General features: G+C 29.7%; 9 protein-coding genes across 9 annotated transcripts; 5 read left to right on the plus strand and 4 right to left on the minus strand.

The window, feature by feature from the left end:
• The first annotated feature begins 254 nt into the window (after window positions 1-254).
• Window positions 255-924, plus strand: BX663DRAFT_498417 (mitochondrial ribosomal protein L28-domain-containing protein). Its single transcript, XM_051526041.1, has one exon. The coding sequence runs from the start codon at window positions 361-363 to the stop codon at window positions 814-816; it is 456 nt and encodes a 151-aa protein (XP_051385977.1). The 5' UTR covers window positions 255-360; the 3' UTR covers window positions 817-924.
• Window positions 925-1,003: 79 nt separating this feature from the next.
• BX663DRAFT_498424 (uncharacterized protein) lies at window positions 1,004-2,657 on the minus strand. The gene is made up of 4 exons (XM_051526042.1): window positions 2,439-2,657; window positions 2,113-2,367; window positions 1,432-2,003; window positions 1,004-1,346 (listed from the first exon to the last, which is right to left on the minus strand). Exons 1-3 carry the CDS (start codon window positions 2,532-2,534, stop codon window positions 1,473-1,475), a joined length of 882 nt encoding a protein of 293 aa, XP_051385978.1. The 5' UTR covers window positions 2,535-2,657; the 3' UTR covers window positions 1,004-1,346; window positions 1,432-1,472.
• A 2,914-nt stretch (window positions 2,658-5,571) lies between these two features.
• Window positions 5,572-6,708, plus strand: BX663DRAFT_428975 (kinase-like domain-containing protein; the record flags this gene model as incomplete). The annotated part of the gene is made up of 1 exon (XM_051522708.1): window positions 5,572-6,708. One exon carries the CDS (start codon window positions 5,572-5,574, stop codon window positions 6,706-6,708), a length of 1,137 nt encoding a protein of 378 aa, XP_051385979.1.
• Window positions 6,709-7,207: 499 nt separating this feature from the next.
• On the plus strand, window positions 7,208-7,927 carry BX663DRAFT_498432 (uncharacterized protein). The gene has a single exon (XM_051526043.1). It carries the CDS (start codon window positions 7,634-7,636, stop codon window positions 7,841-7,843), a length of 210 nt encoding a protein of 69 aa, XP_051385980.1. The 5' UTR covers window positions 7,208-7,633; the 3' UTR covers window positions 7,844-7,927.
• A 1,965-nt stretch (window positions 7,928-9,892) lies between these two features.
• Window positions 9,893-11,459, plus strand: BX663DRAFT_498435 (uncharacterized protein). The gene is made up of 4 exons (XM_051526044.1): window positions 9,893-10,268; window positions 10,330-10,348; window positions 10,450-10,554; window positions 10,635-11,459. The coding sequence occupies exons 1-4, from the start codon at window positions 9,979-9,981 to the stop codon at window positions 11,013-11,015; spliced, it is 795 nt and encodes a 264-aa protein (XP_051385981.1). The 5' UTR covers window positions 9,893-9,978; the 3' UTR covers window positions 11,016-11,459.
• On the minus strand, window positions 11,460-12,104 carry BX663DRAFT_498436 (nucleoside diphosphate kinase). Its single transcript, XM_051526045.1, has 2 exons — window positions 11,990-12,104; window positions 11,460-11,906 (listed from the first exon to the last, which is right to left on the minus strand). Exons 1-2 carry the CDS (start codon window positions 12,021-12,023, stop codon window positions 11,485-11,487), a joined length of 456 nt encoding a protein of 151 aa, XP_051385982.1. The 5' UTR covers window positions 12,024-12,104; the 3' UTR covers window positions 11,460-11,484.
• An 850-nt stretch (window positions 12,105-12,954) lies between these two features.
• BX663DRAFT_248016 (uncharacterized protein) lies at window positions 12,955-13,327 on the minus strand. Its single transcript, XM_051521864.1, has one exon. The coding sequence runs from the start codon at window positions 13,286-13,288 to the stop codon at window positions 13,097-13,099; it is 192 nt and encodes a 63-aa protein (XP_051385983.1). The 5' UTR covers window positions 13,289-13,327; the 3' UTR covers window positions 12,955-13,096.
• A 1,190-nt stretch (window positions 13,328-14,517) lies between these two features.
• BX663DRAFT_529495 (uncharacterized protein) lies at window positions 14,518-14,919 on the minus strand (the record flags this gene model as incomplete). Its single annotated transcript, XM_051530247.1, has 3 exons — window positions 14,518-14,590; window positions 14,655-14,745; window positions 14,799-14,919. 3 exons carry the CDS (start codon window positions 14,917-14,919, stop codon window positions 14,518-14,520), a joined length of 285 nt encoding a protein of 94 aa, XP_051385984.1.
• Window positions 14,920-17,343: 2,424 nt separating this feature from the next.
• BX663DRAFT_581099 (uncharacterized protein) lies at window positions 17,344-18,916 on the plus strand (the record flags this gene model as incomplete). The annotated part of the gene is made up of 3 exons (XM_051532194.1): window positions 17,344-17,371; window positions 17,718-18,298; window positions 18,368-18,916. The coding sequence occupies 3 exons, from the start codon at window positions 17,344-17,346 to the stop codon at window positions 18,914-18,916; spliced, it is 1,158 nt and encodes a 385-aa protein (XP_051385985.1).
• Between the last annotated feature and the right edge of the window lie 70 nt (window positions 18,917-18,986).

Raw genomic sequence — 18,986 nt, forward strand, 5'->3', positions numbered from 1 at the left:
ACATTCTTTTATTATTATCATATCTCGTCTTTTCTTTTTCTTTTTTTCCTTGGTGATTTGTTGAAAATTGTAGGAAAGTTATATGTTATTTTTTTAAAAGTACTATATATATATAAAAAAAAAAGAAAGAGAGAGTTATTATTATTTTGAGTTAAACATGACATAAAGTCTCTTCTTGTAACGTATATTTTCTACACAACTCAGTTAGTGGCTTATTGAATCTCCAGAGCCAGGGTGGTGGTAGCGGTGGTTGAGGGGGGGGGAGGAGGAAGGAAAATTGAAGTCCCCCTTTTTTTTTTTTTTTTTTTAGTCCAAGAAACTAACTTATTCTCCACAATTCCTTTCTTGCTATACTCGAACATGTTGAATACTTTATGTGGCTCTAGTCGTTCGTCTATTCTTCGACGTACAAGTAATTTACTTTCAAATCAAATCCGTTTATCATCAACAGCTAATCATTCATCATCGGGAGGTGACACCCGTCTTGAAGTTATTCGTCGTATTTTATTTGAGCCTCCAGTTAGACAAAAGTCAATTATATTAGAAGGAGAAAAGTTAGAACAACATGAAACGATTGAACGTGCTTGGAAACTTTTTAAAATGCGTTCAAGAGAGCAACGCGAGCGTACACTTGAACGTCAATTTAGAGCAATGCAAGCTGCTATGAATGAATTAGAGAAAACAAGTGAACGATTATTTAAGGGTGCTATTGCCAAAAGTCGACATTTGAATTATCCTAAACAAGCCAAGATTCCTACAGAAACACCTTCTGCACAAGGATGGGATTATTCATATAAAGCGCCTAACATTAGTTAATTATGAATTGTAAACATTATCATTTATTACATGGTGTATGTCTGTGTGTGTTTTATATATATAGTATATCAATATCAATTATTCTAAAAAAAAAAAAAAAAAAAAAAAAAAAAAAAAAAAAAAATGAATATATGTCTTTGGTTTATTCACTTTTGTAACTTCTTTTTTTTTTATTTTCCCAACGTAGACTATTTTATTGTTAGAAAAAAAAAACATGTCAATGAAATAAAGGGTTGTATTATTGTGTACATATTTATTTATTTATAAAAAAAAACGGATATTTATAGTAGAAAGGAAGAAAGGAGAAGGGAGAGTTGAAGGAAATAATGCTTATGAAGAACGTAGTGTAGTAAATCTAGTAAAAAAAAAATATGTTGAGGTACACTTCAGGCTCTTGCATGATAAAGCCCTGCAGACTGCATATAAATATTTATATAAAGAATCACGTTCAGATCTAATTGAAAATCTGATTAGAATAGTAGATAAATGTCCAATATACACATTTAAGATAGGGAGAGAAGAAGAAATATCTATTACGTAAAATAATGTATTCATGATAAAATAAGTTATACAGATAGATAAAGAGAGAGAAAAAAAATATATATAATATAATACACAATTATAAATAAATTATACAGAGAGAGTGAAGAGGTTTTCTATCGATTATTAACAGTAGTCATAGAAGAAGTTACAGTATTAGGCGGCGCATTAATGATTTCTTCGTTTGATATATAGGCAGGAGGTGGATAATAGATGGAGGCAAGTTCTACATTATCATCCGTTCTTATCGATCGATGTTCATGATATGCTGGTGGCTGTAATCTTAAAGGAGATGTAGAAGATGGGTCTGATAACATGACCAGTGCAGCTGAGGAAGGCGCAGTAATGTAGTTTGACCTGTTTCCAGGTACTTGTTCCACTTCAGGCCCAATATCAAGCACAGTATCTCTTATAATAGCCAGATCATAAGCAGGTAGTGCTTCTCCCTCTTCTGCTAATAACTCATTTTCTACATTAATTTGAATGATATCGATCACAAAATTAATACGATATTTCGATAATGGAGGTTGTAAATTCATTGCTACAGCTGTATCTACTTCTTTTAATCTACGAAAATTCCATTTAATTTGTCGTGTAACATCTATAGAATTCATCTCTTTTAAACAACTTTGTAGTGAGCTATAATACTATATAAAAATATAAATAGATATATATATAAAAAAAAAAACGATTATTAATTCTTCTTTTTTTTTAGTTTAGTTTAGTTTAGTAGCATAAGCATATTGATATAGTTACGTCACTCAGTCTATCATAATAAGCGTTTCTTCTTTTAGTTGTAATGAAAGCAATGATGGCAGGTATAATTAAGATGATTAGAGGGTACCACATAGATAAAGTAATAGCGCGAGCAACAACTGAAAAAGCTGCAGCAACAATGACAAGTATAACAGCAATAATAAATAAATAAGTATCAATCCATGTATGTGGGTATTCGTTATAGATATGCTTATTTATCGTATTCATTCGAGACAAAAAATCTTCCTCGGTTAACTATATACATATAATATGTATTATATATCATGATATTACATAATAAATAGAAAAAAAAAAGAAATAATTACATATTCTTGTAGTTGAGAATATTTTGAATACTCAACATGATATAAGCTGGACCTTCTCCAACGTCGAATAATAAGAGGAAAAGAAGCTAAAGCCATTTATCCCTTTTTTTTTTGTTTGTTTATTCTTATTATATAAATAAGGGAATAGGGTTTGTTCTTCAAAACAAAGTATAGCTCGTCTGTTTTTGTTTATAACTACTGCTAATAAAATAAATCAAGTATAAAAAGAAATAAAAATATAAACAAATAACAAGAGTAGCTTCTTTTGTCTGAGAAAATTTAAGGTCTCTCTAAAAAAGGAAGTTACTTTATTTAGGTATATTTTTTTTTTTTTTTTTTTTTTGTCTGATTCAACTGAGACATTTGATTGCTTTTATTTGTAATTCAGCAAAAGAATTAGTTATTGTTACAACTATTATTCAATCTTCTTTAGAGCGAAGAAGAAATAAAAGGGAGCAAAAAGGGAAAATCGTATATTCTCATTCAAAAATATGATATATTATTATTAAAAGAAAAAAAAAGTGTGTTGCATTTTTCAGGAAAGAAGAAGTATCAATGTTGTCATTAAACTTTTTTTTTTTTCTTTGCATTGTCAATGTCGAAATCCTTCTTTCTACCCACAAAATGACTATGCTGCTTATTTATAGATCAAGAGAGGCTTTTATTATAGAACAAGATGTAAATAATACTTTCATGTCTTTTGAATTATGGTCTGACCTGGAATGGATCTAGCAAGCAAGTTGTTACTCAAGCAACCAATTCTTTACTTGGCAATTGCACCTCTTTAGACATGCAAGCAAATTATTTTTTACAAACTTCTTTTGTATAGATATAAGCCTCCCAGATAACTTCATATTTTTTTTTTTTTTTGGCTTAAACAAAATAGCTTGACAGATTGAAATCAAATGTTTTTTTATATACCCCAAAACTAAAGCCATCATAGACTTGCCCCTTAATTCAAAATCGAGTTGACTTAGATTAGTTTGATATTATACACATATTTTTGAACGTTATGAGGCACTTGTATCTGTTATAAAAAGGGTGATTTACATTCCAAATGCCATAAAGCTTGTTGAAAGTCCCTATCTTCTACTGGAAACTGAACACTGAAAACTGAAAACCAAGTATAGACTAAATCAGTATATTTTATCTCAGCAAAACCTATTGAAAATTATAATATAGTAAAAAGGAAAAAAAAAAAAAGGGTACATTGCTAATGACTTTCTTTTTATCGAGAGTAATTTCCTAACCCAGAGAACAAAAGGAAGTTTTCAACGAAGGAATGGCAAAGGGGTTTCTCCAAGTCATGTACTTTTGCAAAGGGTTTCTTTAAGTCATGTACTTTTGCAAAGTCTTTAAAAAGCTCTTTATAATATCTCTTATCAGAATAAAGTCGACTTATTTTATTACAAGTTCAAATAAATGAGTACTTGAAGAAGATTGTCTAAAATAAGGTATGGAACCGGAAAAGTGCTAGCTATGACCAAATGATAAATAAAGTGCCAAAGTAGATCGAGAATATAAATAGAAAAGAATTTTTTATGATCCGCTTGTTTAGTCAAACAAGAAATATATTATTCTAACGCTTTTAATGTCGTAGCAAATAACATCTACATTTCTGAATAATTATTAGCTTTGCAAGGCAAAATGATAGTTCTATATGTGTATTTATCAAATCTATGTACTCATGAATATATATTTGACTTTTACTTCATTAGTAGATCAGATGTATCCAAATCACGATCTACATTAAAACAATTTAATATGTATGCATATATAAGAACTTTTTTTTTTTGGTTTTTATATAAATATAAATGCCTTGTTTTCCAAAAGAGTACATTAGAAACGTATATTGCATATTTTTTTCCCTAATTTGAAAGTAAGTTTAATGAAACATGGTATGCTGTGATAGCATTAGCGATGTTAATTGTTGGAGGAAAGAATTGTTATTATTACAATGCATCTCAATTAATTGAAGAATAAAAAATACAACATAACTAACTATTATATACGCATCACATTATTTGTTGTTTAGATTGAATAACTAAATTGGAAAATAATGCCAAAATATAAAACTGAAGTAAAGTTACAAGTTGAATGATTAATTACAGATTAGCAACAAAACTTAACGACCTTATTAAAATTATAAAGTAACAAGAAGATTAAGAAAAAAAGTTACAATACTAATTAGAGCCGTTCCTGTAGAACTTCTAATCCTTATTATTAACTGTCATCTAATACAACCAATAGTTATTTTCAATTGATTTATTTCCTTAACCAGGAAAGAACATTTATCCAATAAAGGTAATTAATAATATCAATATTGGTTATTATATTGTAGTTTGATTTTAATTGGTTAAGAATGTATTATTTGTTTTAAAGAAGTTCAAGAAAAGATAATATAAAAAAAAAGAATACTTGACTCTAAGAGCTTTTTTATTATTATTATTATTATTACTTACATATTCTTATTTACAATAAAAAGTTTTTTTAAAGTATTAAAAACTAAAATCAATCAATAAATAGAAACGTTTATAATGCAGCAGCACATTACTACGCATATAAATAATATTACACATTTTTTTTTTGTTTTTTGTTTTATTCTTTCCTTTTCTCATCTCTATTAATTTGTACATTAACTAATCTGTTTATTTTTTATTTTTTGTTTATTTCTTTAAATTAGCCATTTTATTATTAACTATATACAATTCAAAATGACTTTACTTTTTTAAATAAGACCAATAATAACCGCAAGAAGACTATTCAATATTATTTTTACAGCAATAAAAAGAAAAAGAAAAAAAAAAGAAAAAAAAGAAAAAAAAGAAAAAAAATATTAATGGAATTGAAGTTCTTTATTATATTCGACACTATATATAAGCACATATAAAACAATCAGCCTAAAAGTATATATTTATATATATTCTTTTTCTCTCTCTCTCTCTCTCTCTCTCTCTATTTCTCTCTCTTTCTCTATTCCCCTCTATTTCTCTCTCTTTCTCTCTCTTTCTCTCTTTCTCCTTCTCTCTTTCTCTTTCAATACATATATCGCTCTTTTTCCTTATAAAATAAAATGACTTCAATAACATCATCTTTATCAAAAGAAGATTGGGATCAAGTATCAAAATTAATGATGGATAAATATATCGACAATCAAAATTATCAATTACTTGAAGAATTAGGTCGTGGTTCATATGGTTGTCTTTTTCTTGCTCAATCTTTTATTGATAATAATTATGTCGCTGTTAAAATACTTTCTAAAAGGGGTTTGGATTCTAACCAATTATCTCTTCAACAACTTGAAATCGATATTCAGCAAAGTTTACAACATCCGCATTTATTAGGTCTTCAAGCCGTTATTCAGGAACAAGATTATGTCTTTATTGTGATGGAATTATGTGATGGAGGTGACTTATTTGACTATGTGATTCATAGTCACAATCATTATTATCCTACAATTGACTCTAATAAAGGCATAGTGGAGGAGCAAACGATTGAAATCTTTAGTCAAATCCTTGATGCGGTAGACTATTTGCATCAAAATGAAATTTATCATCGTGATATCAAACTAGAAAATATTCTACTTTTACATGAGAATAATCTTTGCTGTTGTAAATTAGCTGATTTTGGTTTGGCCACTCGAGAACGTTATTCGGTCGACTTTGGATGTGGCTCGGTAACTTATTTAGGACCTGAACATTATAATAATAATAATAACGCAGAAGAATCATCGCATTATGATGCAGCTGCTTCTGACATTTGGTCATTAGGTATTCTTTTGCTAGCTCTCTTGTTTGGTAAGAATCCATGGCAGGAGGCTACAGAAGCAGATCCTAATTTTTGGGAATATATGAATGACCCTAATTCACTTCAATATCAATTATTCCCTGTTCTAAGTGATGAATGTCTTGAATTCTTAACTGATTCTATTCTTTGTATTGATCCTAAAAATCGTTATGTAAATATCAGTGACATGAAACGAGACTTTTTAAAGATAACTACTTTATTCACAAAGGAAGATAATCACATCATGACTGCATTATTATTACCTTTAGATATTCCGCCTATACAACCAAGTAAAGAAAATAAATCAAGTTATGACTCGGCCATATTTAGTCAACAAGGTGATGAAAGTGGATTAAACCATAGTGATAATGAGGATGAAATAACTTCTCTATTTCAACTAAATATATCTATTAAAGAACAAGAAGAAGATGATGATGATGACCTCTTTATTCACATTCAAGAAAAAGAATCTTGGTGGTTATAATAACAAATCAAATGAAGACAAACAACGAAATAAAGTAACATTTTATAGGCATATCTTATCTTTAAAGGGGGTTAGGGGGGAAAGTTGCAATACAATATCCTTGATTTATTTAGAGCACACAATAGGAAAAGATATTAAATAATAGGTGTTAAGTACAAGCTAACTAGAGTTTATGTGTCCAATAGATGCACTTGAGATCACCTTTTTGTTATATTCATTTTTCAGTTGTACTTGGGCAAAGGACAGTTATCTTATATTTTTCTTTGAAATTATGTCTATTATTGTATGAAGGAACTCATATCTTTTAAGATTAGTTATTCAACTGACAATATCTACTAACACTGTACGATTTATCATCAACATGAGACAGATCATTTATGCATTTTATGAGTTTAAAGCTAACACGTTATTTCCTGCCTTATCTCCTTTTTTTTATTTGGTATTTTATCAGTTTAAGGAGAATTGCTTGCAACGCATCAAAAAAAGACAATACCTTTTAATTTTTTTTTATTTTATAATTCAAAAAGAAAAAAAAAGATATGGTATTTACAAAGAGTTGTATTATAAAAGGTTTTATTATTAGACCAAAAATTAGATTTTTTTTCTTGCAACAAGTAGTGTGTGTGTGTGTGAATATTATATAGGAGGAGGAGGTCTTGTGCATTATTGTGCAATCTTACAATTAGAGATAGTATGGGAACTTTTTTTTCTTAAAGTTAATTTTATCAACTTGATTTTGGATAGTACTTGCAGCAACCATTTCATATGTATAGTAAAAGAAGTAGGTGTCATCTTCCACCAAGTAAATATGGATAATACAACATGTTTCGTGTTCCGTATCTATTCAGGGCTCCACTAAAACCCCTTATTCACAATTATACACACACACACCATGCTCAAATGAAAGAGTGGATGATGCACGCATATGTTTAGAATAAGATCACTCAGCCCTACATTACTACTGCCTTTATTATTATTAATACTAGTATTGTCCTCTAGCAATCTGAAAGAAGGCACATCAAAGATGTTTGTGGATTATTTCCAGTGCAGTACAATAGGGCGACTGGTAATGCTGCCTAGAACACACGTTTTTATTATCATTATCACTATTATTATAAGAGAAAAAGAAAGATAAAGAAAGGGAGAGGCTAATGATGATAATTATGCTTCTCCTTATTATGAAATGGATCCATAAAATTGCTAATAATAGTATGACTCATAACTAGATTCAGACATGTTTTTGCATATATATACTTTACTCACATAAAAGCCATTATATAGTTTATTTATTGACAACTATAGTTATGCTGCTGTTATCTCATGTATTTCTTTTAGTATTTATCATAAAGCATATAATATTCATAATGGTCTCTATGAATATCATTTATCGGTTTCATCACCTTTAAATCTGCTCTATGATATAATATGTAGTGAGTTAGAGTCTTTTTTTTTTTGGAGAGGTAGAAAAAGCTTATTCATTACTGTACAGATTAGAGTTAGAGAAAAACTAATATCATAAGAATGACACCTATCCCTTTTCTTTGTATAGAGTATCTTGGAAGGTTGAACCCCTGGAGCAATTAATATGATGAATCCTGTTAACAGTTTTGTTAAAGTCAGTCAGCCAAATTCTTCTTCTTCTTTTTCTTTCTATTCTCATACCTGGATCTATTATAGAAAGTAAATAAGCTGATTATTCTCGAATTTTGATGTATCTGACGTCAGATTGTGATAAATAGTATCGATTTAAGTTACCAAAGGTTCCTAGATTAAGTCTACTCTTGATTTTTATGCATAAAAGTAGTATAAATCTATTGATATGCTGGACACTTGGATAAAATCTCTGTTATCATGGTAAATGCACATATTTCAAACTGTCATCAGTAAAAGGGATTGAATCTTTTGGAACTTAAGGTGTTCTGAAACAAACAAGGGAGGGTTGAGTGCAAGAAGAAGATTAATATATTACCTATAGAAAGCAATATTCTTAATCATGGTATTTTGAAATAAGAGCTCTTGTTTTCTAACAACGACTTGTAGAATTATCTGAGTGTCATAAGATTTTGAAAGTATCCAATTGTAAAGAGAGATAATAGTAATCAATGACATTTGTATTACACTTTTTACGTAATAATAGAACTCGAACTGTATTAAGCATACATGCACATGACTGACTCTATGTATTTTTATTTTTATTTGTTTATTTTTACTTTTATTTTCTGTATCTGAATTCGCTAAAAATAGATCCAAGAAGATTATAGTATATGAAATAGTTCTGTTTGGAAATAGGGTAGATGTTATCAATAGGCCTTATTCTATTATTGTAGTTATCTATCTATCTGTCTTACAGAAGCAGACTCATTTGATAGTGGCTTTGTTTGATGGTAAAATAAAACTTGGTGTGTTATTTATCTACAATAACCTTTTTATATATATAAAGAAGCAAACTATACTTTATCTCTTTATAAAAGTACCCTTGTCATTCCTTTTAAATAAACTCACTATGGACTTTTCGTTGGGTAGTTATATATATTAACCTAAAAGTGCTCGGTTAATACTATCCTATTGCAATTAAAATCTGTCCCTCATACAGTTAAATTATAGAGACTAATTATCATCATGGCCAATTCATTAACTAAATATATAATCCCTTTTCTTGAGTAGCATCCATTGTACTTTTTTTTTTTAACACTGCTTCGATTCCCTTATAGCTTGACCAGAGCAAATGTAGTATATCAGACCCTCCTCACTTTATTGAAGTTTTGTTGCGCTCTTTTTTTTTCTTTTTCAATAGATCATTTTCACAGAAGTCTGGGTCATTCATTCGTCCACCTATTTATTGTTTGTTCAATGGTCTTGTAACTTACAGCATAAAACAAACACTTTGCCTATTTGACTTTGATTACCGATGACTCAGTTAGCTAATTTGATATATTCTATTGTTACTCCCTTTTTAAAATAGTTTGATTTTCCTGTATGCTTGATATATTAATAACTTTCACTGTTTGTTATAAAAGGCTTGATCTGACCAGGGCAATCGAATGTTTATAAGAAGACACTATTACGTGCTCAATCGGTCATTTAAAATTTTATTATTATTGTTTAATTGAATTTAAGATACTATGCACTAAATTCGGTCATTTAAAAAAAAAAAAAAAAAAATAGGTCCAATTTATAGAAACTATTTTTTTTTTTTTTTGTTTTCTTTTTATATACATTTATACCAGTCTCAAAATTCAAAAAGAAGAAATAAAAAAAGAAAGAGAAGGAATGGCTATGTCAATGAAACAATGCTTAGATTCCTCCATGGTTTGGTTGGCCTTATACTTCTTTTTAAATTTAGGCCTTACACTTTATAATAAAGTGATTATGGCCATGTTCCAATTTCCATTCCCTTGGGCTTTAACGGCTATCCATACTCTTTGTGGTACGATTGGCTCCTATATTTTTTGGAAGTTAGGCATCTTTAAGCCTTCAAAATTAGGTGAAAAAGAAAATATGATCATGTTATTATTCTCGGTTTTATATACCATCAATATTGCCATCAGTAATGTTTCCCTGTAAGTTTTAATTCTATATATAGTATATTCATAAACTAATGACCTGTATATGATTCATTAGCAATCTAGTTACTGTTCCGGTAAGTTATTCTAAAGGATGAAGATGAAAAAAAAAAAAAAAAAAAAAAAAAAAAAAAAAAAAAGGCTTATTTTTATTTTATTTATTTGAATACACATATAGTTTCATCAAGTTGTAAGAGCCATGACACCAGTTTTTACTGTGATGCTAAATGTTATGTTTTTAAAAAAAACTTATTCCACCATGGTTTATATCTCCTTAATACCTGTAAAGTTAACATATATATGTATATGTATATTATCAAAAATTAGACATAACTAAACAAAAAAAAAATACACACAATATAGGTTATTGCTGGTGTTGCATTTGCTACCTTTGGAGATTATAATTATACTGCGATGGGTTTCTTTTTAACAGTATTGGGCACAGTTTTAGCAGCTTTAAAGACAGTTGTGACAAATCGAGTTCAAGTAGGACGCCTTAAGCTTCATCCATTAGATTTATTGTTAAGAATGTCACCTTTAGCTTTTGTTCAAACTATGCTTTACTCTTATATAACAGGGGAGATGGAACTTGTTCAAGAATATTACAGGACAAATATGACTTTATCCGTATTTTGTGCTTTATTATTGAATGGTATCATTGCCTTCTTTTTAAATGTCGTTAGTTTTACAGCAAACAAAAAGACATCTGCCCTAACTATGACAGTTGCAGGTAAATTAATTTAAAATGTCTCTAACCATATATCTATGTGTATATATATTTATTGATTTTTCCTAGGCAATGTAAAGCAGGTTCTTTCGATTGTGTTGGCAGTTATTATTTTTGATCTTAGTATTACAGCAACAAATGGCTTGGGCATTATTTTGACTTTAGCAGGTGGCGCTTGGTATAGGTATATATATACTCATCTATAAGTGGAGTAGAAGGAAAAAAAAAAGAAAGGTATTAACCTATTGTATAGTAATGTTCAATTGAGTGAAAACAAGATGAAGAATAAATTGTTAGGAGGTGATTCTTTGTTAGGTGTGACTGATAAAAATGAAAGTATATTATCAGACATCAAAACTCAAAAATAAGAAGAAAAACAATGGTTTTACTTTATTTTATTTTACTTTACTTTTTATATATATGCATATAAAACATACATGTGTAGAAAATATTGATTCCCTTTGAATATATTATAAAGATTTATTATTAGTTTTCATAAATCCATTGTTGGCGTGTGTTTTTATTATCATAAATAGCAACTCCTTTAGGGAACCATAATTTAATTTCTCGTTCTGCTGATTCAACAGAATCAGAACCGTGACAGATATTACGTCCAGTAACAATACCAAAATCACCACGAATAGTGCCAGGTGCGCTATTTAAAGGGTTGGTTTCACCGAGCATTTTACGAGCTGTCTTCACAACAGAATGGCCATACCAGACCATGCCGACGACAGGACCTGAATGCATAAAATCAATAATATCCTTGAAGAATGATTTATCTTTATGTTCACTGTAATGTTCTTCAAGTAATTCGCGTGTAGGATACATCATTTCCATTGCTAATAATTGAAAGCCACGTTGCTCAAAACGCTTAATAATTTCTCCCACAAGACCACGTTGAACGCCTATAAAGAAAAATCATAATAATACAAATTAATCCTATTCATTGTTTTCAAACCTGAATGAACCACACTCTCTCTTTTATTACCATCAGGCTTAACCATAATAAAGGTACGCTCCATTTTTTTTTTCTTTTCTTTTTTAAATTGATATTATTAATAGAGTTGTATAGATATATTTATATGTATATATGTATATATATAAAAAAAAAAAGAGAGAGAGAATAAAGAGTGAAGAAAAAAAAAAATAAAAAATAAAAAATAATTTCGAAACATTAAACGCGATTTTTATAATTATACATATACGCGATAATAGGAAAAAAAAATCAATGTTTCATTTAAAAGAAAAAAAAAATTGATAATAATAGTAACAAGTTCATCTTTTATGCATCACATATTCGTTTTATTAAGTCTTGCAAAATAGAGCAGAATGATGCTTGGCGTCACTTGTATATAATGTATATATGTATTTATTTTATTATGTTATCAGCGAATAACTCAAAGACTTTATATTAAATCTTCTAATACTATTATATATAAAAAGTCTATCTTATCTTAATTATAAAGTATCACCCATAGTCATGATACAAGTACAGAGATACATCATGCTTAATTTATTGGAGGCATTATACATTTGTAAACTTAATATCAAATTTACACAAAGTTTGTTGTTTTTTTTTTAAAAAAAAAAAGTCCAATTGCACCATTCATAGCGACGGCTTTGGTGTTTGCTTTGGCTTTGCTAGAAAAGCCAAAGATGTGAAAGAAAAAGTACAATTAGAGCTGGAAAATTTTTTTTGCGATGAAGAAGTACAAAAGTATTTTTTTTTTCAGCCTTGTGCTGTTGATCCAGACAGAGATCATATATTTACAGCAACAGTATGCCATAAAGAAGATCAACAAGAAATAAAAATATGTAGCATTAAAGAGCGATATTGTTATACATGTTCCAAGAGGAGAAGGGCTTGTCATGTAGAAATACTTAAATTAAAAGCTGGGATGAAAAAGGCATCGCGACAGATTTCCCTTCAACAAAAACCATAGACATTGAAAAAAATGGAACAATTATATAATATATGCTCTCAAACATGTATCCCCAAATCTTCAGGTTCTACAATGAAAGGTCTACAACCCTTTCGTTTTAATGATCATTCAGGGCAGACAAAGGTTGAATAAAGAGATAACCAACATCTTATTTAATGGAGGAAAAAAAAAAGTACAATAAAGCCAAAAGACTGAATACAAGAAAGAAAAGAAAGAAAAGAGATAAGAAGAAACAAGAGGACAAAAGGAACCCACAAATTATATACGATGATAATATGTAAAACTACACTAAGAAAGAAGCCAGCAAAATGGGGGGGAAAAAAGCCAAATTTAAGCCTTCTCATTGTGTACCTCTCGTTGTGTTTATGTGATGGGATGAAGAATATCGGATAAAAGGCCAGATGTCAGGTGCCACAGCGATAATTGAGAGAGAAATCAAGCTTAGATCAAGAACTACATTTCGATAGACCTGCTGTCTTTCAGAGAGAAATCACCGTAGAGGAAACGGTTTCGCTAGTAATAGTGATTTAGATATCTACAGATAATCTGTCTAAATTGTAATGCGCACTTATCCAAAAACTAACAGTAATTCGTTTCAATTTGTTTGTAATCTGTATCAATTTCAAGCTAAATTACTATAGCCTATCATTTACACATGGATTGATGAAAGCATAATTCTGTGATAATAACGCAACAAATGTATAGATAAAATTATTTTATCTATAATCTATGCTTTCTTTATTTTATTTTTTTTATATTATAGCATAAAAATTAACGAGTCTGACGATGTAATAATTAGAAAGAACCACTGTTATTTGTTAAATTACTTTATTATTCCAAGACATTATAAATAAGATACTTCAAATATATTATTTCTCCATGGAGTAATTATAGTACATGCTAACTAATATCATAAAAATATACATCTATAATATATATGTATATATAACACAACTAGCATTATAAGATAGAATTTAAAAATTAGCAAGACTAACTATAGAGCCTCTGGGTTTAATAATGATTAAAGGAAGAAGAAAAAGATAGAGTCTTGTATATAATATAGTTATTATTTGTTGCATTTTAAAAGGTAGACAGCAACGATTTTCTGAGTTATTAGTAAATGAAAATATAAAAACCAAGTAATGGAAAGAATGATTGTAGTCGTTAAGTTAAAATCTCTTTAATGGATACTGAATTAAAAGGTAAACTATAGGTAATAACAGTAGGAAGAATATACCGTTGTAAATGACTTATATCATAAAATCTTTTAGCTGGAAAAGATATTATATAATACAGGTACAATAGTGATTTGCTTGTTAAATTGACTGTCTAAGATTCAACTTAATTCTATTCGAGTTAGTTATTAGTCTATTGATCAAAAAGATAGATGAAAGCAATCGTTATACTACTCCACACTGTATTAAGCTTACTATCCCAGATAAATTTATAGTAGTAAATTGTAATGATGACTTTAGAGGCCTTGAGAATATTTGTTTAATAAGTATAAATGATACAATATGTTTTCTTTTTACTGTTACTTCTTCTAGTAAACAAGAAGTGTATTACATAATCTTTATTGCCTCATTTCATTTCTTTTTTTCGTTAACTTTGCCAACATAAGCTTGTCTAATTCTTCTTGTGATGTTCTTTTAAAAGAGATTAATTTAACTATACGTGGCCTCATGTTATGAAGTATTTCTTTATTTTTACCTTTCATTTAAACACTTATTCATAGCTTTAAGTTTATCTCTACAGGTCCACATCACTGTGATATTGTGCTCTTTACTACATGTAACAAAATCTACATAGACAAGCATTAATTTACTAGCCCTTGTGTATATTCGATATATTAACCTTTAATAGGTAATTGACATGCTTGTAGAGCTTTTGCTTTCATATCCTTGTAACAACCCTCTTCCTCTGCTCTTGTTAATGCATGTAGTTCAGTATCCTTTGGAATAAAAGGATTGCTCATAGAAGCTTCTTCTGATTTTCCCATTTTCTCTTGTTATTATTTATTAACTGGGGTTATTAATGTTTATAATATCTAAGAGAGAGAGAAAAAAAAAAAAAAAAAAAAAAAAAGAATGAACCTTTTTCAATTGGAGAAAAACTAGTCTTTCCGCCAATTTTGACTGAATTTAAAACACGAACAGCCAGGCTATATACATGCTAAATGAAAACTGTACATTAGTAGGAATGAATGTTATACCACCAAAATGTAAATGGCTATAGTCGTTTACAAATGATATTTAGCCTATAAAGTTTATCGTACAAACGTTCATTAAAAATAGATTAGTAGTAATTTAATGAATATGCACCGATGTATTATACTATTTCAAGATTTAACAAGTTCATTATTTCGAAGATGATAAATTTTACAACCATGTATATTCAAATGTTACTTAAAGGTTATAAGTTCATTTGTAAGTTTAATAGGGAATTTTAAATGAACATAAATATTTAACATAAACGTTCATTTATAATTCCACTTTAATGTATATATGTACATGTATTTTTCATTTTCATTTAATTTATAAAAAAAAAATTGGTGGCAATATGCCTAGATGCTCCGAAGAGCGATGCCTTCAAACACACAAGGTGCTTTATTTTGAGCAAAAGCTCATTCCGTCCTTCTCAAGGGGATTGCCAAAGTTCTCTCCTTTCTATTAAATTCATAGATAATATAAATTCTAGTCAATAACATGTAATTTGATTGAATGTAATTAATTTCATTGAAACTTACCGTTATGCACAAAGAAAAAAAAAAATAAAAAATGGCTTGAGATAAAAAACCATTTAAAGCTATTTTCTGTGGCTTAGTAGTAGTAGTAGTAGTAGTTTAAAATATTTTTGATGACATCAAATCAACAAGCAGTTTAAAAAAAAAAAAGGCCGCCCACTTCTTGTTACTCGCATTACTATCAATAAAGCATTCCCTCCCTTTTTAATAATGTTTCTTTTTAGAAACTAGGCACTAGATTAACCACGCAAGGATATTTATCACGTGCAAACAAATTTTCATATTTCATACATTTGGTACAAAAAGCCCTTAAATGCTGATTTTTAATTTGAATGTAGGTGCTTCACAAACTAGGAAGAAATTTTTTCCCAATAAGAATTCCTTCTGGAAATAGGTTTGTATTTAACGGAGATACTACATGTTATAAATAAGAGAAACTATCGAAATACATCGCTGCTTAACTCGTGGTATTGTCATTCGATTTTATTATTGTCTTCTTATCTTAATAGAATACGTTTAAACTTGTTAAGAACTAAGTATAATTTATAAAAAAAAAAAATCTTATATGTGATGTCCGTTTACTACTGCTGTGGACCAAACAAGGTATATAAATATATACATTCATATTCTCTCTCATGATAATATTTACTCCTAGCTGGGGAGGTTTAGAGTTCTGAACTCCAGCTGTTAAGGGTCAGCGGATCCAGAGCAAATCAGTCTAGCATAGATGTGCTTTCGACCTAGGCGTCGTTGGCAAACTTCTATGCTGTAGTGATGCGGCTTCATGTGGGTAACCTATGGAGTCTCACCACTACCGATGGTCAAGGGGATAGAAGTAACAGTAATACACCTGAAGCCGATACCTGATGGTATGGCCAGGGGATGCAGCCCCACCCGCGTCGAAGTCTGTAGGGGGGGAGAGTTCAGTGGATACCACACTGCCAGATTAATGATCTGTTTCCTACAGGACTCAGTGAAGCTTGGCGCTGAACCGCTGTAAACGTATGGATGACTTGTGGCCTCAGGCATCGGCAACTTTACTGTGAACGCACACGTGGGAGAGTGCAGGACAAGGAAATGCCTGTAGTCGGCTATAACCCTGGTTACGGTTCTCAGAAGCCAAAAAAAAAATATTGATATGGTCAATTTACTGTATCTCATATAATAAATATTAACATTATTAACTAAATTCTGTATAATATCAATGAGTTTGATTGATTATATCCCAGTATATTTAGAATTAAATCAAATAATAATTTAAACTGAAATGCAAATTTATAAACTTAAGAGAATTAATTTTTTTATTCATAAAGTATGCAACAATTACCAAGTTTCTTTCCTGGTAAAAATTTTAATTGAAACAAAATAATCATTTTAATCAAGTAAATATTTAATTTAGTATTAATTATATTACCACCAAAAGAAACACGACTATAGAGTATGAATTAATTCGGAGAAGAATAGAAGCTGATAACTGTAAATCAATCATCAAATATGAAAACGTACTAATATTAATATTAATATGACGTGTATTACTATTATAGAGTCAATTGAATTATAATGTATTCAAGTAATTCAGCTTATAAATATACATTATACATGTAAACATTTTTTTTTTTAGCCATAAAATTTAACATACTATTAAAACAATTAATAATGATCGATATCCTTTCCAGTAATTTTTGTAAAACACGTTATTATAAACGCACTTTAAAACATAAAGTTCGGCTATTAAATATAATGTAGTAACGCACAGGACATCTTTTTTTTTTTTTTTTTTTTTTTTTTAATTAACCGCAAATCATTGTTCATTACATAATATAAATAAGAGGAAGATATAATTACTTGAATTCTCTCTTTGTTTTTGCTTTCTTCTTGAAGTATTTTTATTTGCTTTTTTTATTTTTTACTGCATATTATGCAAATAAACTTACCCAATCTTATTTTGTTATTTATTGGGTGTTTGGTGGCAACAGCATCCAGCCAAACAACCACTATTAAGTTATATAATGCAACTACAACCGCTGTAGCATCTACCACTACAACTGCAGTAGCATCTACCACTACAACTGCAGTAGCGTCTACTACTACAAGTGAAGGCTATGCTCCTCAGGTCTCACCTACTTTTCCAAACTTAACTATTGCCACTGGTGTGGTTACTTCTTATGATGGTAAAAACAAGAATATCGATACTTCTAAAAAGTTATCTAAAAAAACATTGGATCTTACTAAATACCCTACGCCATGGACTTCCCCTGATACTAATCATCCTGAGGTGCAGGATGCCATCAAGAAGATTAACTGGGATCTAGTTCCAAAAATTTCTGTTCGCACAACCAACTCTAATGGCAGTTTTAACGTTGAAGATTATGACATGAATAAGGATCCTGACTGTTGGTGGTCAGTTACTAACTGTCTTCATCCCAAGGTCAAATATATACCTGATGATATCTATACTTGTCCAACAAAAGGTCAATGGGGTCTTACCTATGATGACGGACCATTCAATTTACGTAGCAAGAAAGACAAATATGCCAAAAAAGAAAATAAATATGCTGAACCTGTCCTTTATAACTTTTTAGCTAAGGAAGGTGTGAAAAGCAATCTTTTTGTAAGTGATGAACAATGTTCTTTTTTTTTTTTTGAGAAAAAAAAACACCACTAAATACAATAATAATAGTATATTGGCTCTAATGTTGTGACTTATCCGGCTGCTGCAAAGAGAGCTTTGAATGATGGACATTATATCTGTGTTCATACTTGGTCTCATCCCACTATGACAACTCAGTCAAATGAAAAAGTAGTTGCCGAACTTTACTGGACTCTCCGAGCTATTAAGGAAGCCACTGGTGTCACTCCTAAATGCTGGAGACCTCCTCAAGGTGATGTGGATGACCGTGTTAGATCAATTGCTTGGCAGATGGGTCTTCGTACAGTCATTTGGGATAAAGATTCAGTTGATTGGGATATAGCCGTTGCTGGCGGTGGTAACCTTAAGCCCTCCCAGGTTAGTGCCAAATTTAAGAAATGGATCAAGCACGCTAAAAGTGGCAAAAACAATAATGGCACGATCGTCTTAGAACATGAGTTGAGCAGTGCAACAGTAAAAATGACTCAAAAATGGCTTCCAAAGATTAAGAAAGTATTCAAGGTACTTCCTGCTTTGGCATGTAACAATATCACACAACCTTATTGGGAGACGAGCTTTAACTATCCCTTAGATTATTAATTATATATTTATATAATTAAAAGTGTAAATATCTCAAATAAATAACTTTAAAAATATCATAAAAAAGAAA

The sequence above is a fragment of the Cokeromyces recurvatus genome (assembly GCF_025118155.1).
Source record: "Cokeromyces recurvatus strain NRRL 2243 chromosome Unknown BX663scaffold_4, whole genome shotgun sequence".
Taxonomy (NCBI): Eukaryota; Fungi; Mucoromycota; class Mucoromycetes; order Mucorales; family Mucoraceae; genus Cokeromyces; species Cokeromyces recurvatus.

What these genes read in the sequence shown, in the direction of transcription:
- BX663DRAFT_498417 (XM_051526041.1), top strand. Translation starts at nt 361, where the DNA reads ATGTTGAATACTTTATGTGGCTCTAGTCGTTCGTCTATTCTTCGACGT.
- BX663DRAFT_498436 (XM_051526045.1), bottom strand. Translation starts at nt 12,023, where the DNA reads ATGGAGCGTACCTTTATTATGGTTAAGCCTGATG. An exon ending in TATTATGGTTAAGCCTGATG is followed by an intron (nt 11,907 to 11,989) that starts GTAATAAAAGAG and finishes TTTTCTTTATAG; the next exon opens with GCGTTCAACGTGGTCTTGTG.
- BX663DRAFT_498424 (XM_051526042.1), bottom strand. Translation starts at nt 2,534, where the DNA reads ATGGCTTTAGCTTCTTTTCCTCTTATTATTCGACGTTGGAGAAGGTCC. An exon ending in ATTCTCAACTACAAGAATAT is followed by an intron (nt 2,368 to 2,438) that starts GTAATTATTTCT and finishes ATATGTATATAG; the next exon opens with TTAACCGAGGAAGATTTTTT. An exon ending in ATTATGATAGACTGAGTGAC is followed by an intron (nt 2,004 to 2,112) that starts GTAACTATATCA and finishes ATTTTTATATAG; the next exon opens with TATTATAGCTCACTACAAAG.
- BX663DRAFT_498432 (XM_051526043.1), top strand. Translation starts at nt 7,634, where the DNA reads ATGTTTAGAATAAGATCACTCAGCCCTACATTACTACTGCCTTTATTA.
- BX663DRAFT_248016 (XM_051521864.1), bottom strand. Translation starts at nt 13,288, where the DNA reads ATGAGAAGGCTTAAATTTGGCTTTTTTCCCCCCCATTTTGCTGGCTTC.
- BX663DRAFT_498435 (XM_051526044.1), top strand. Translation starts at nt 9,979, where the DNA reads ATGGCTATGTCAATGAAACAATGCTTAGATTCCTCCATGGTTTGGTTG. An exon ending in TTTATATCTCCTTAATACCT is followed by an intron (nt 10,555 to 10,634) that starts GTAAAGTTAACA and finishes CACACAATATAG; the next exon opens with GTTATTGCTGGTGTTGCATT.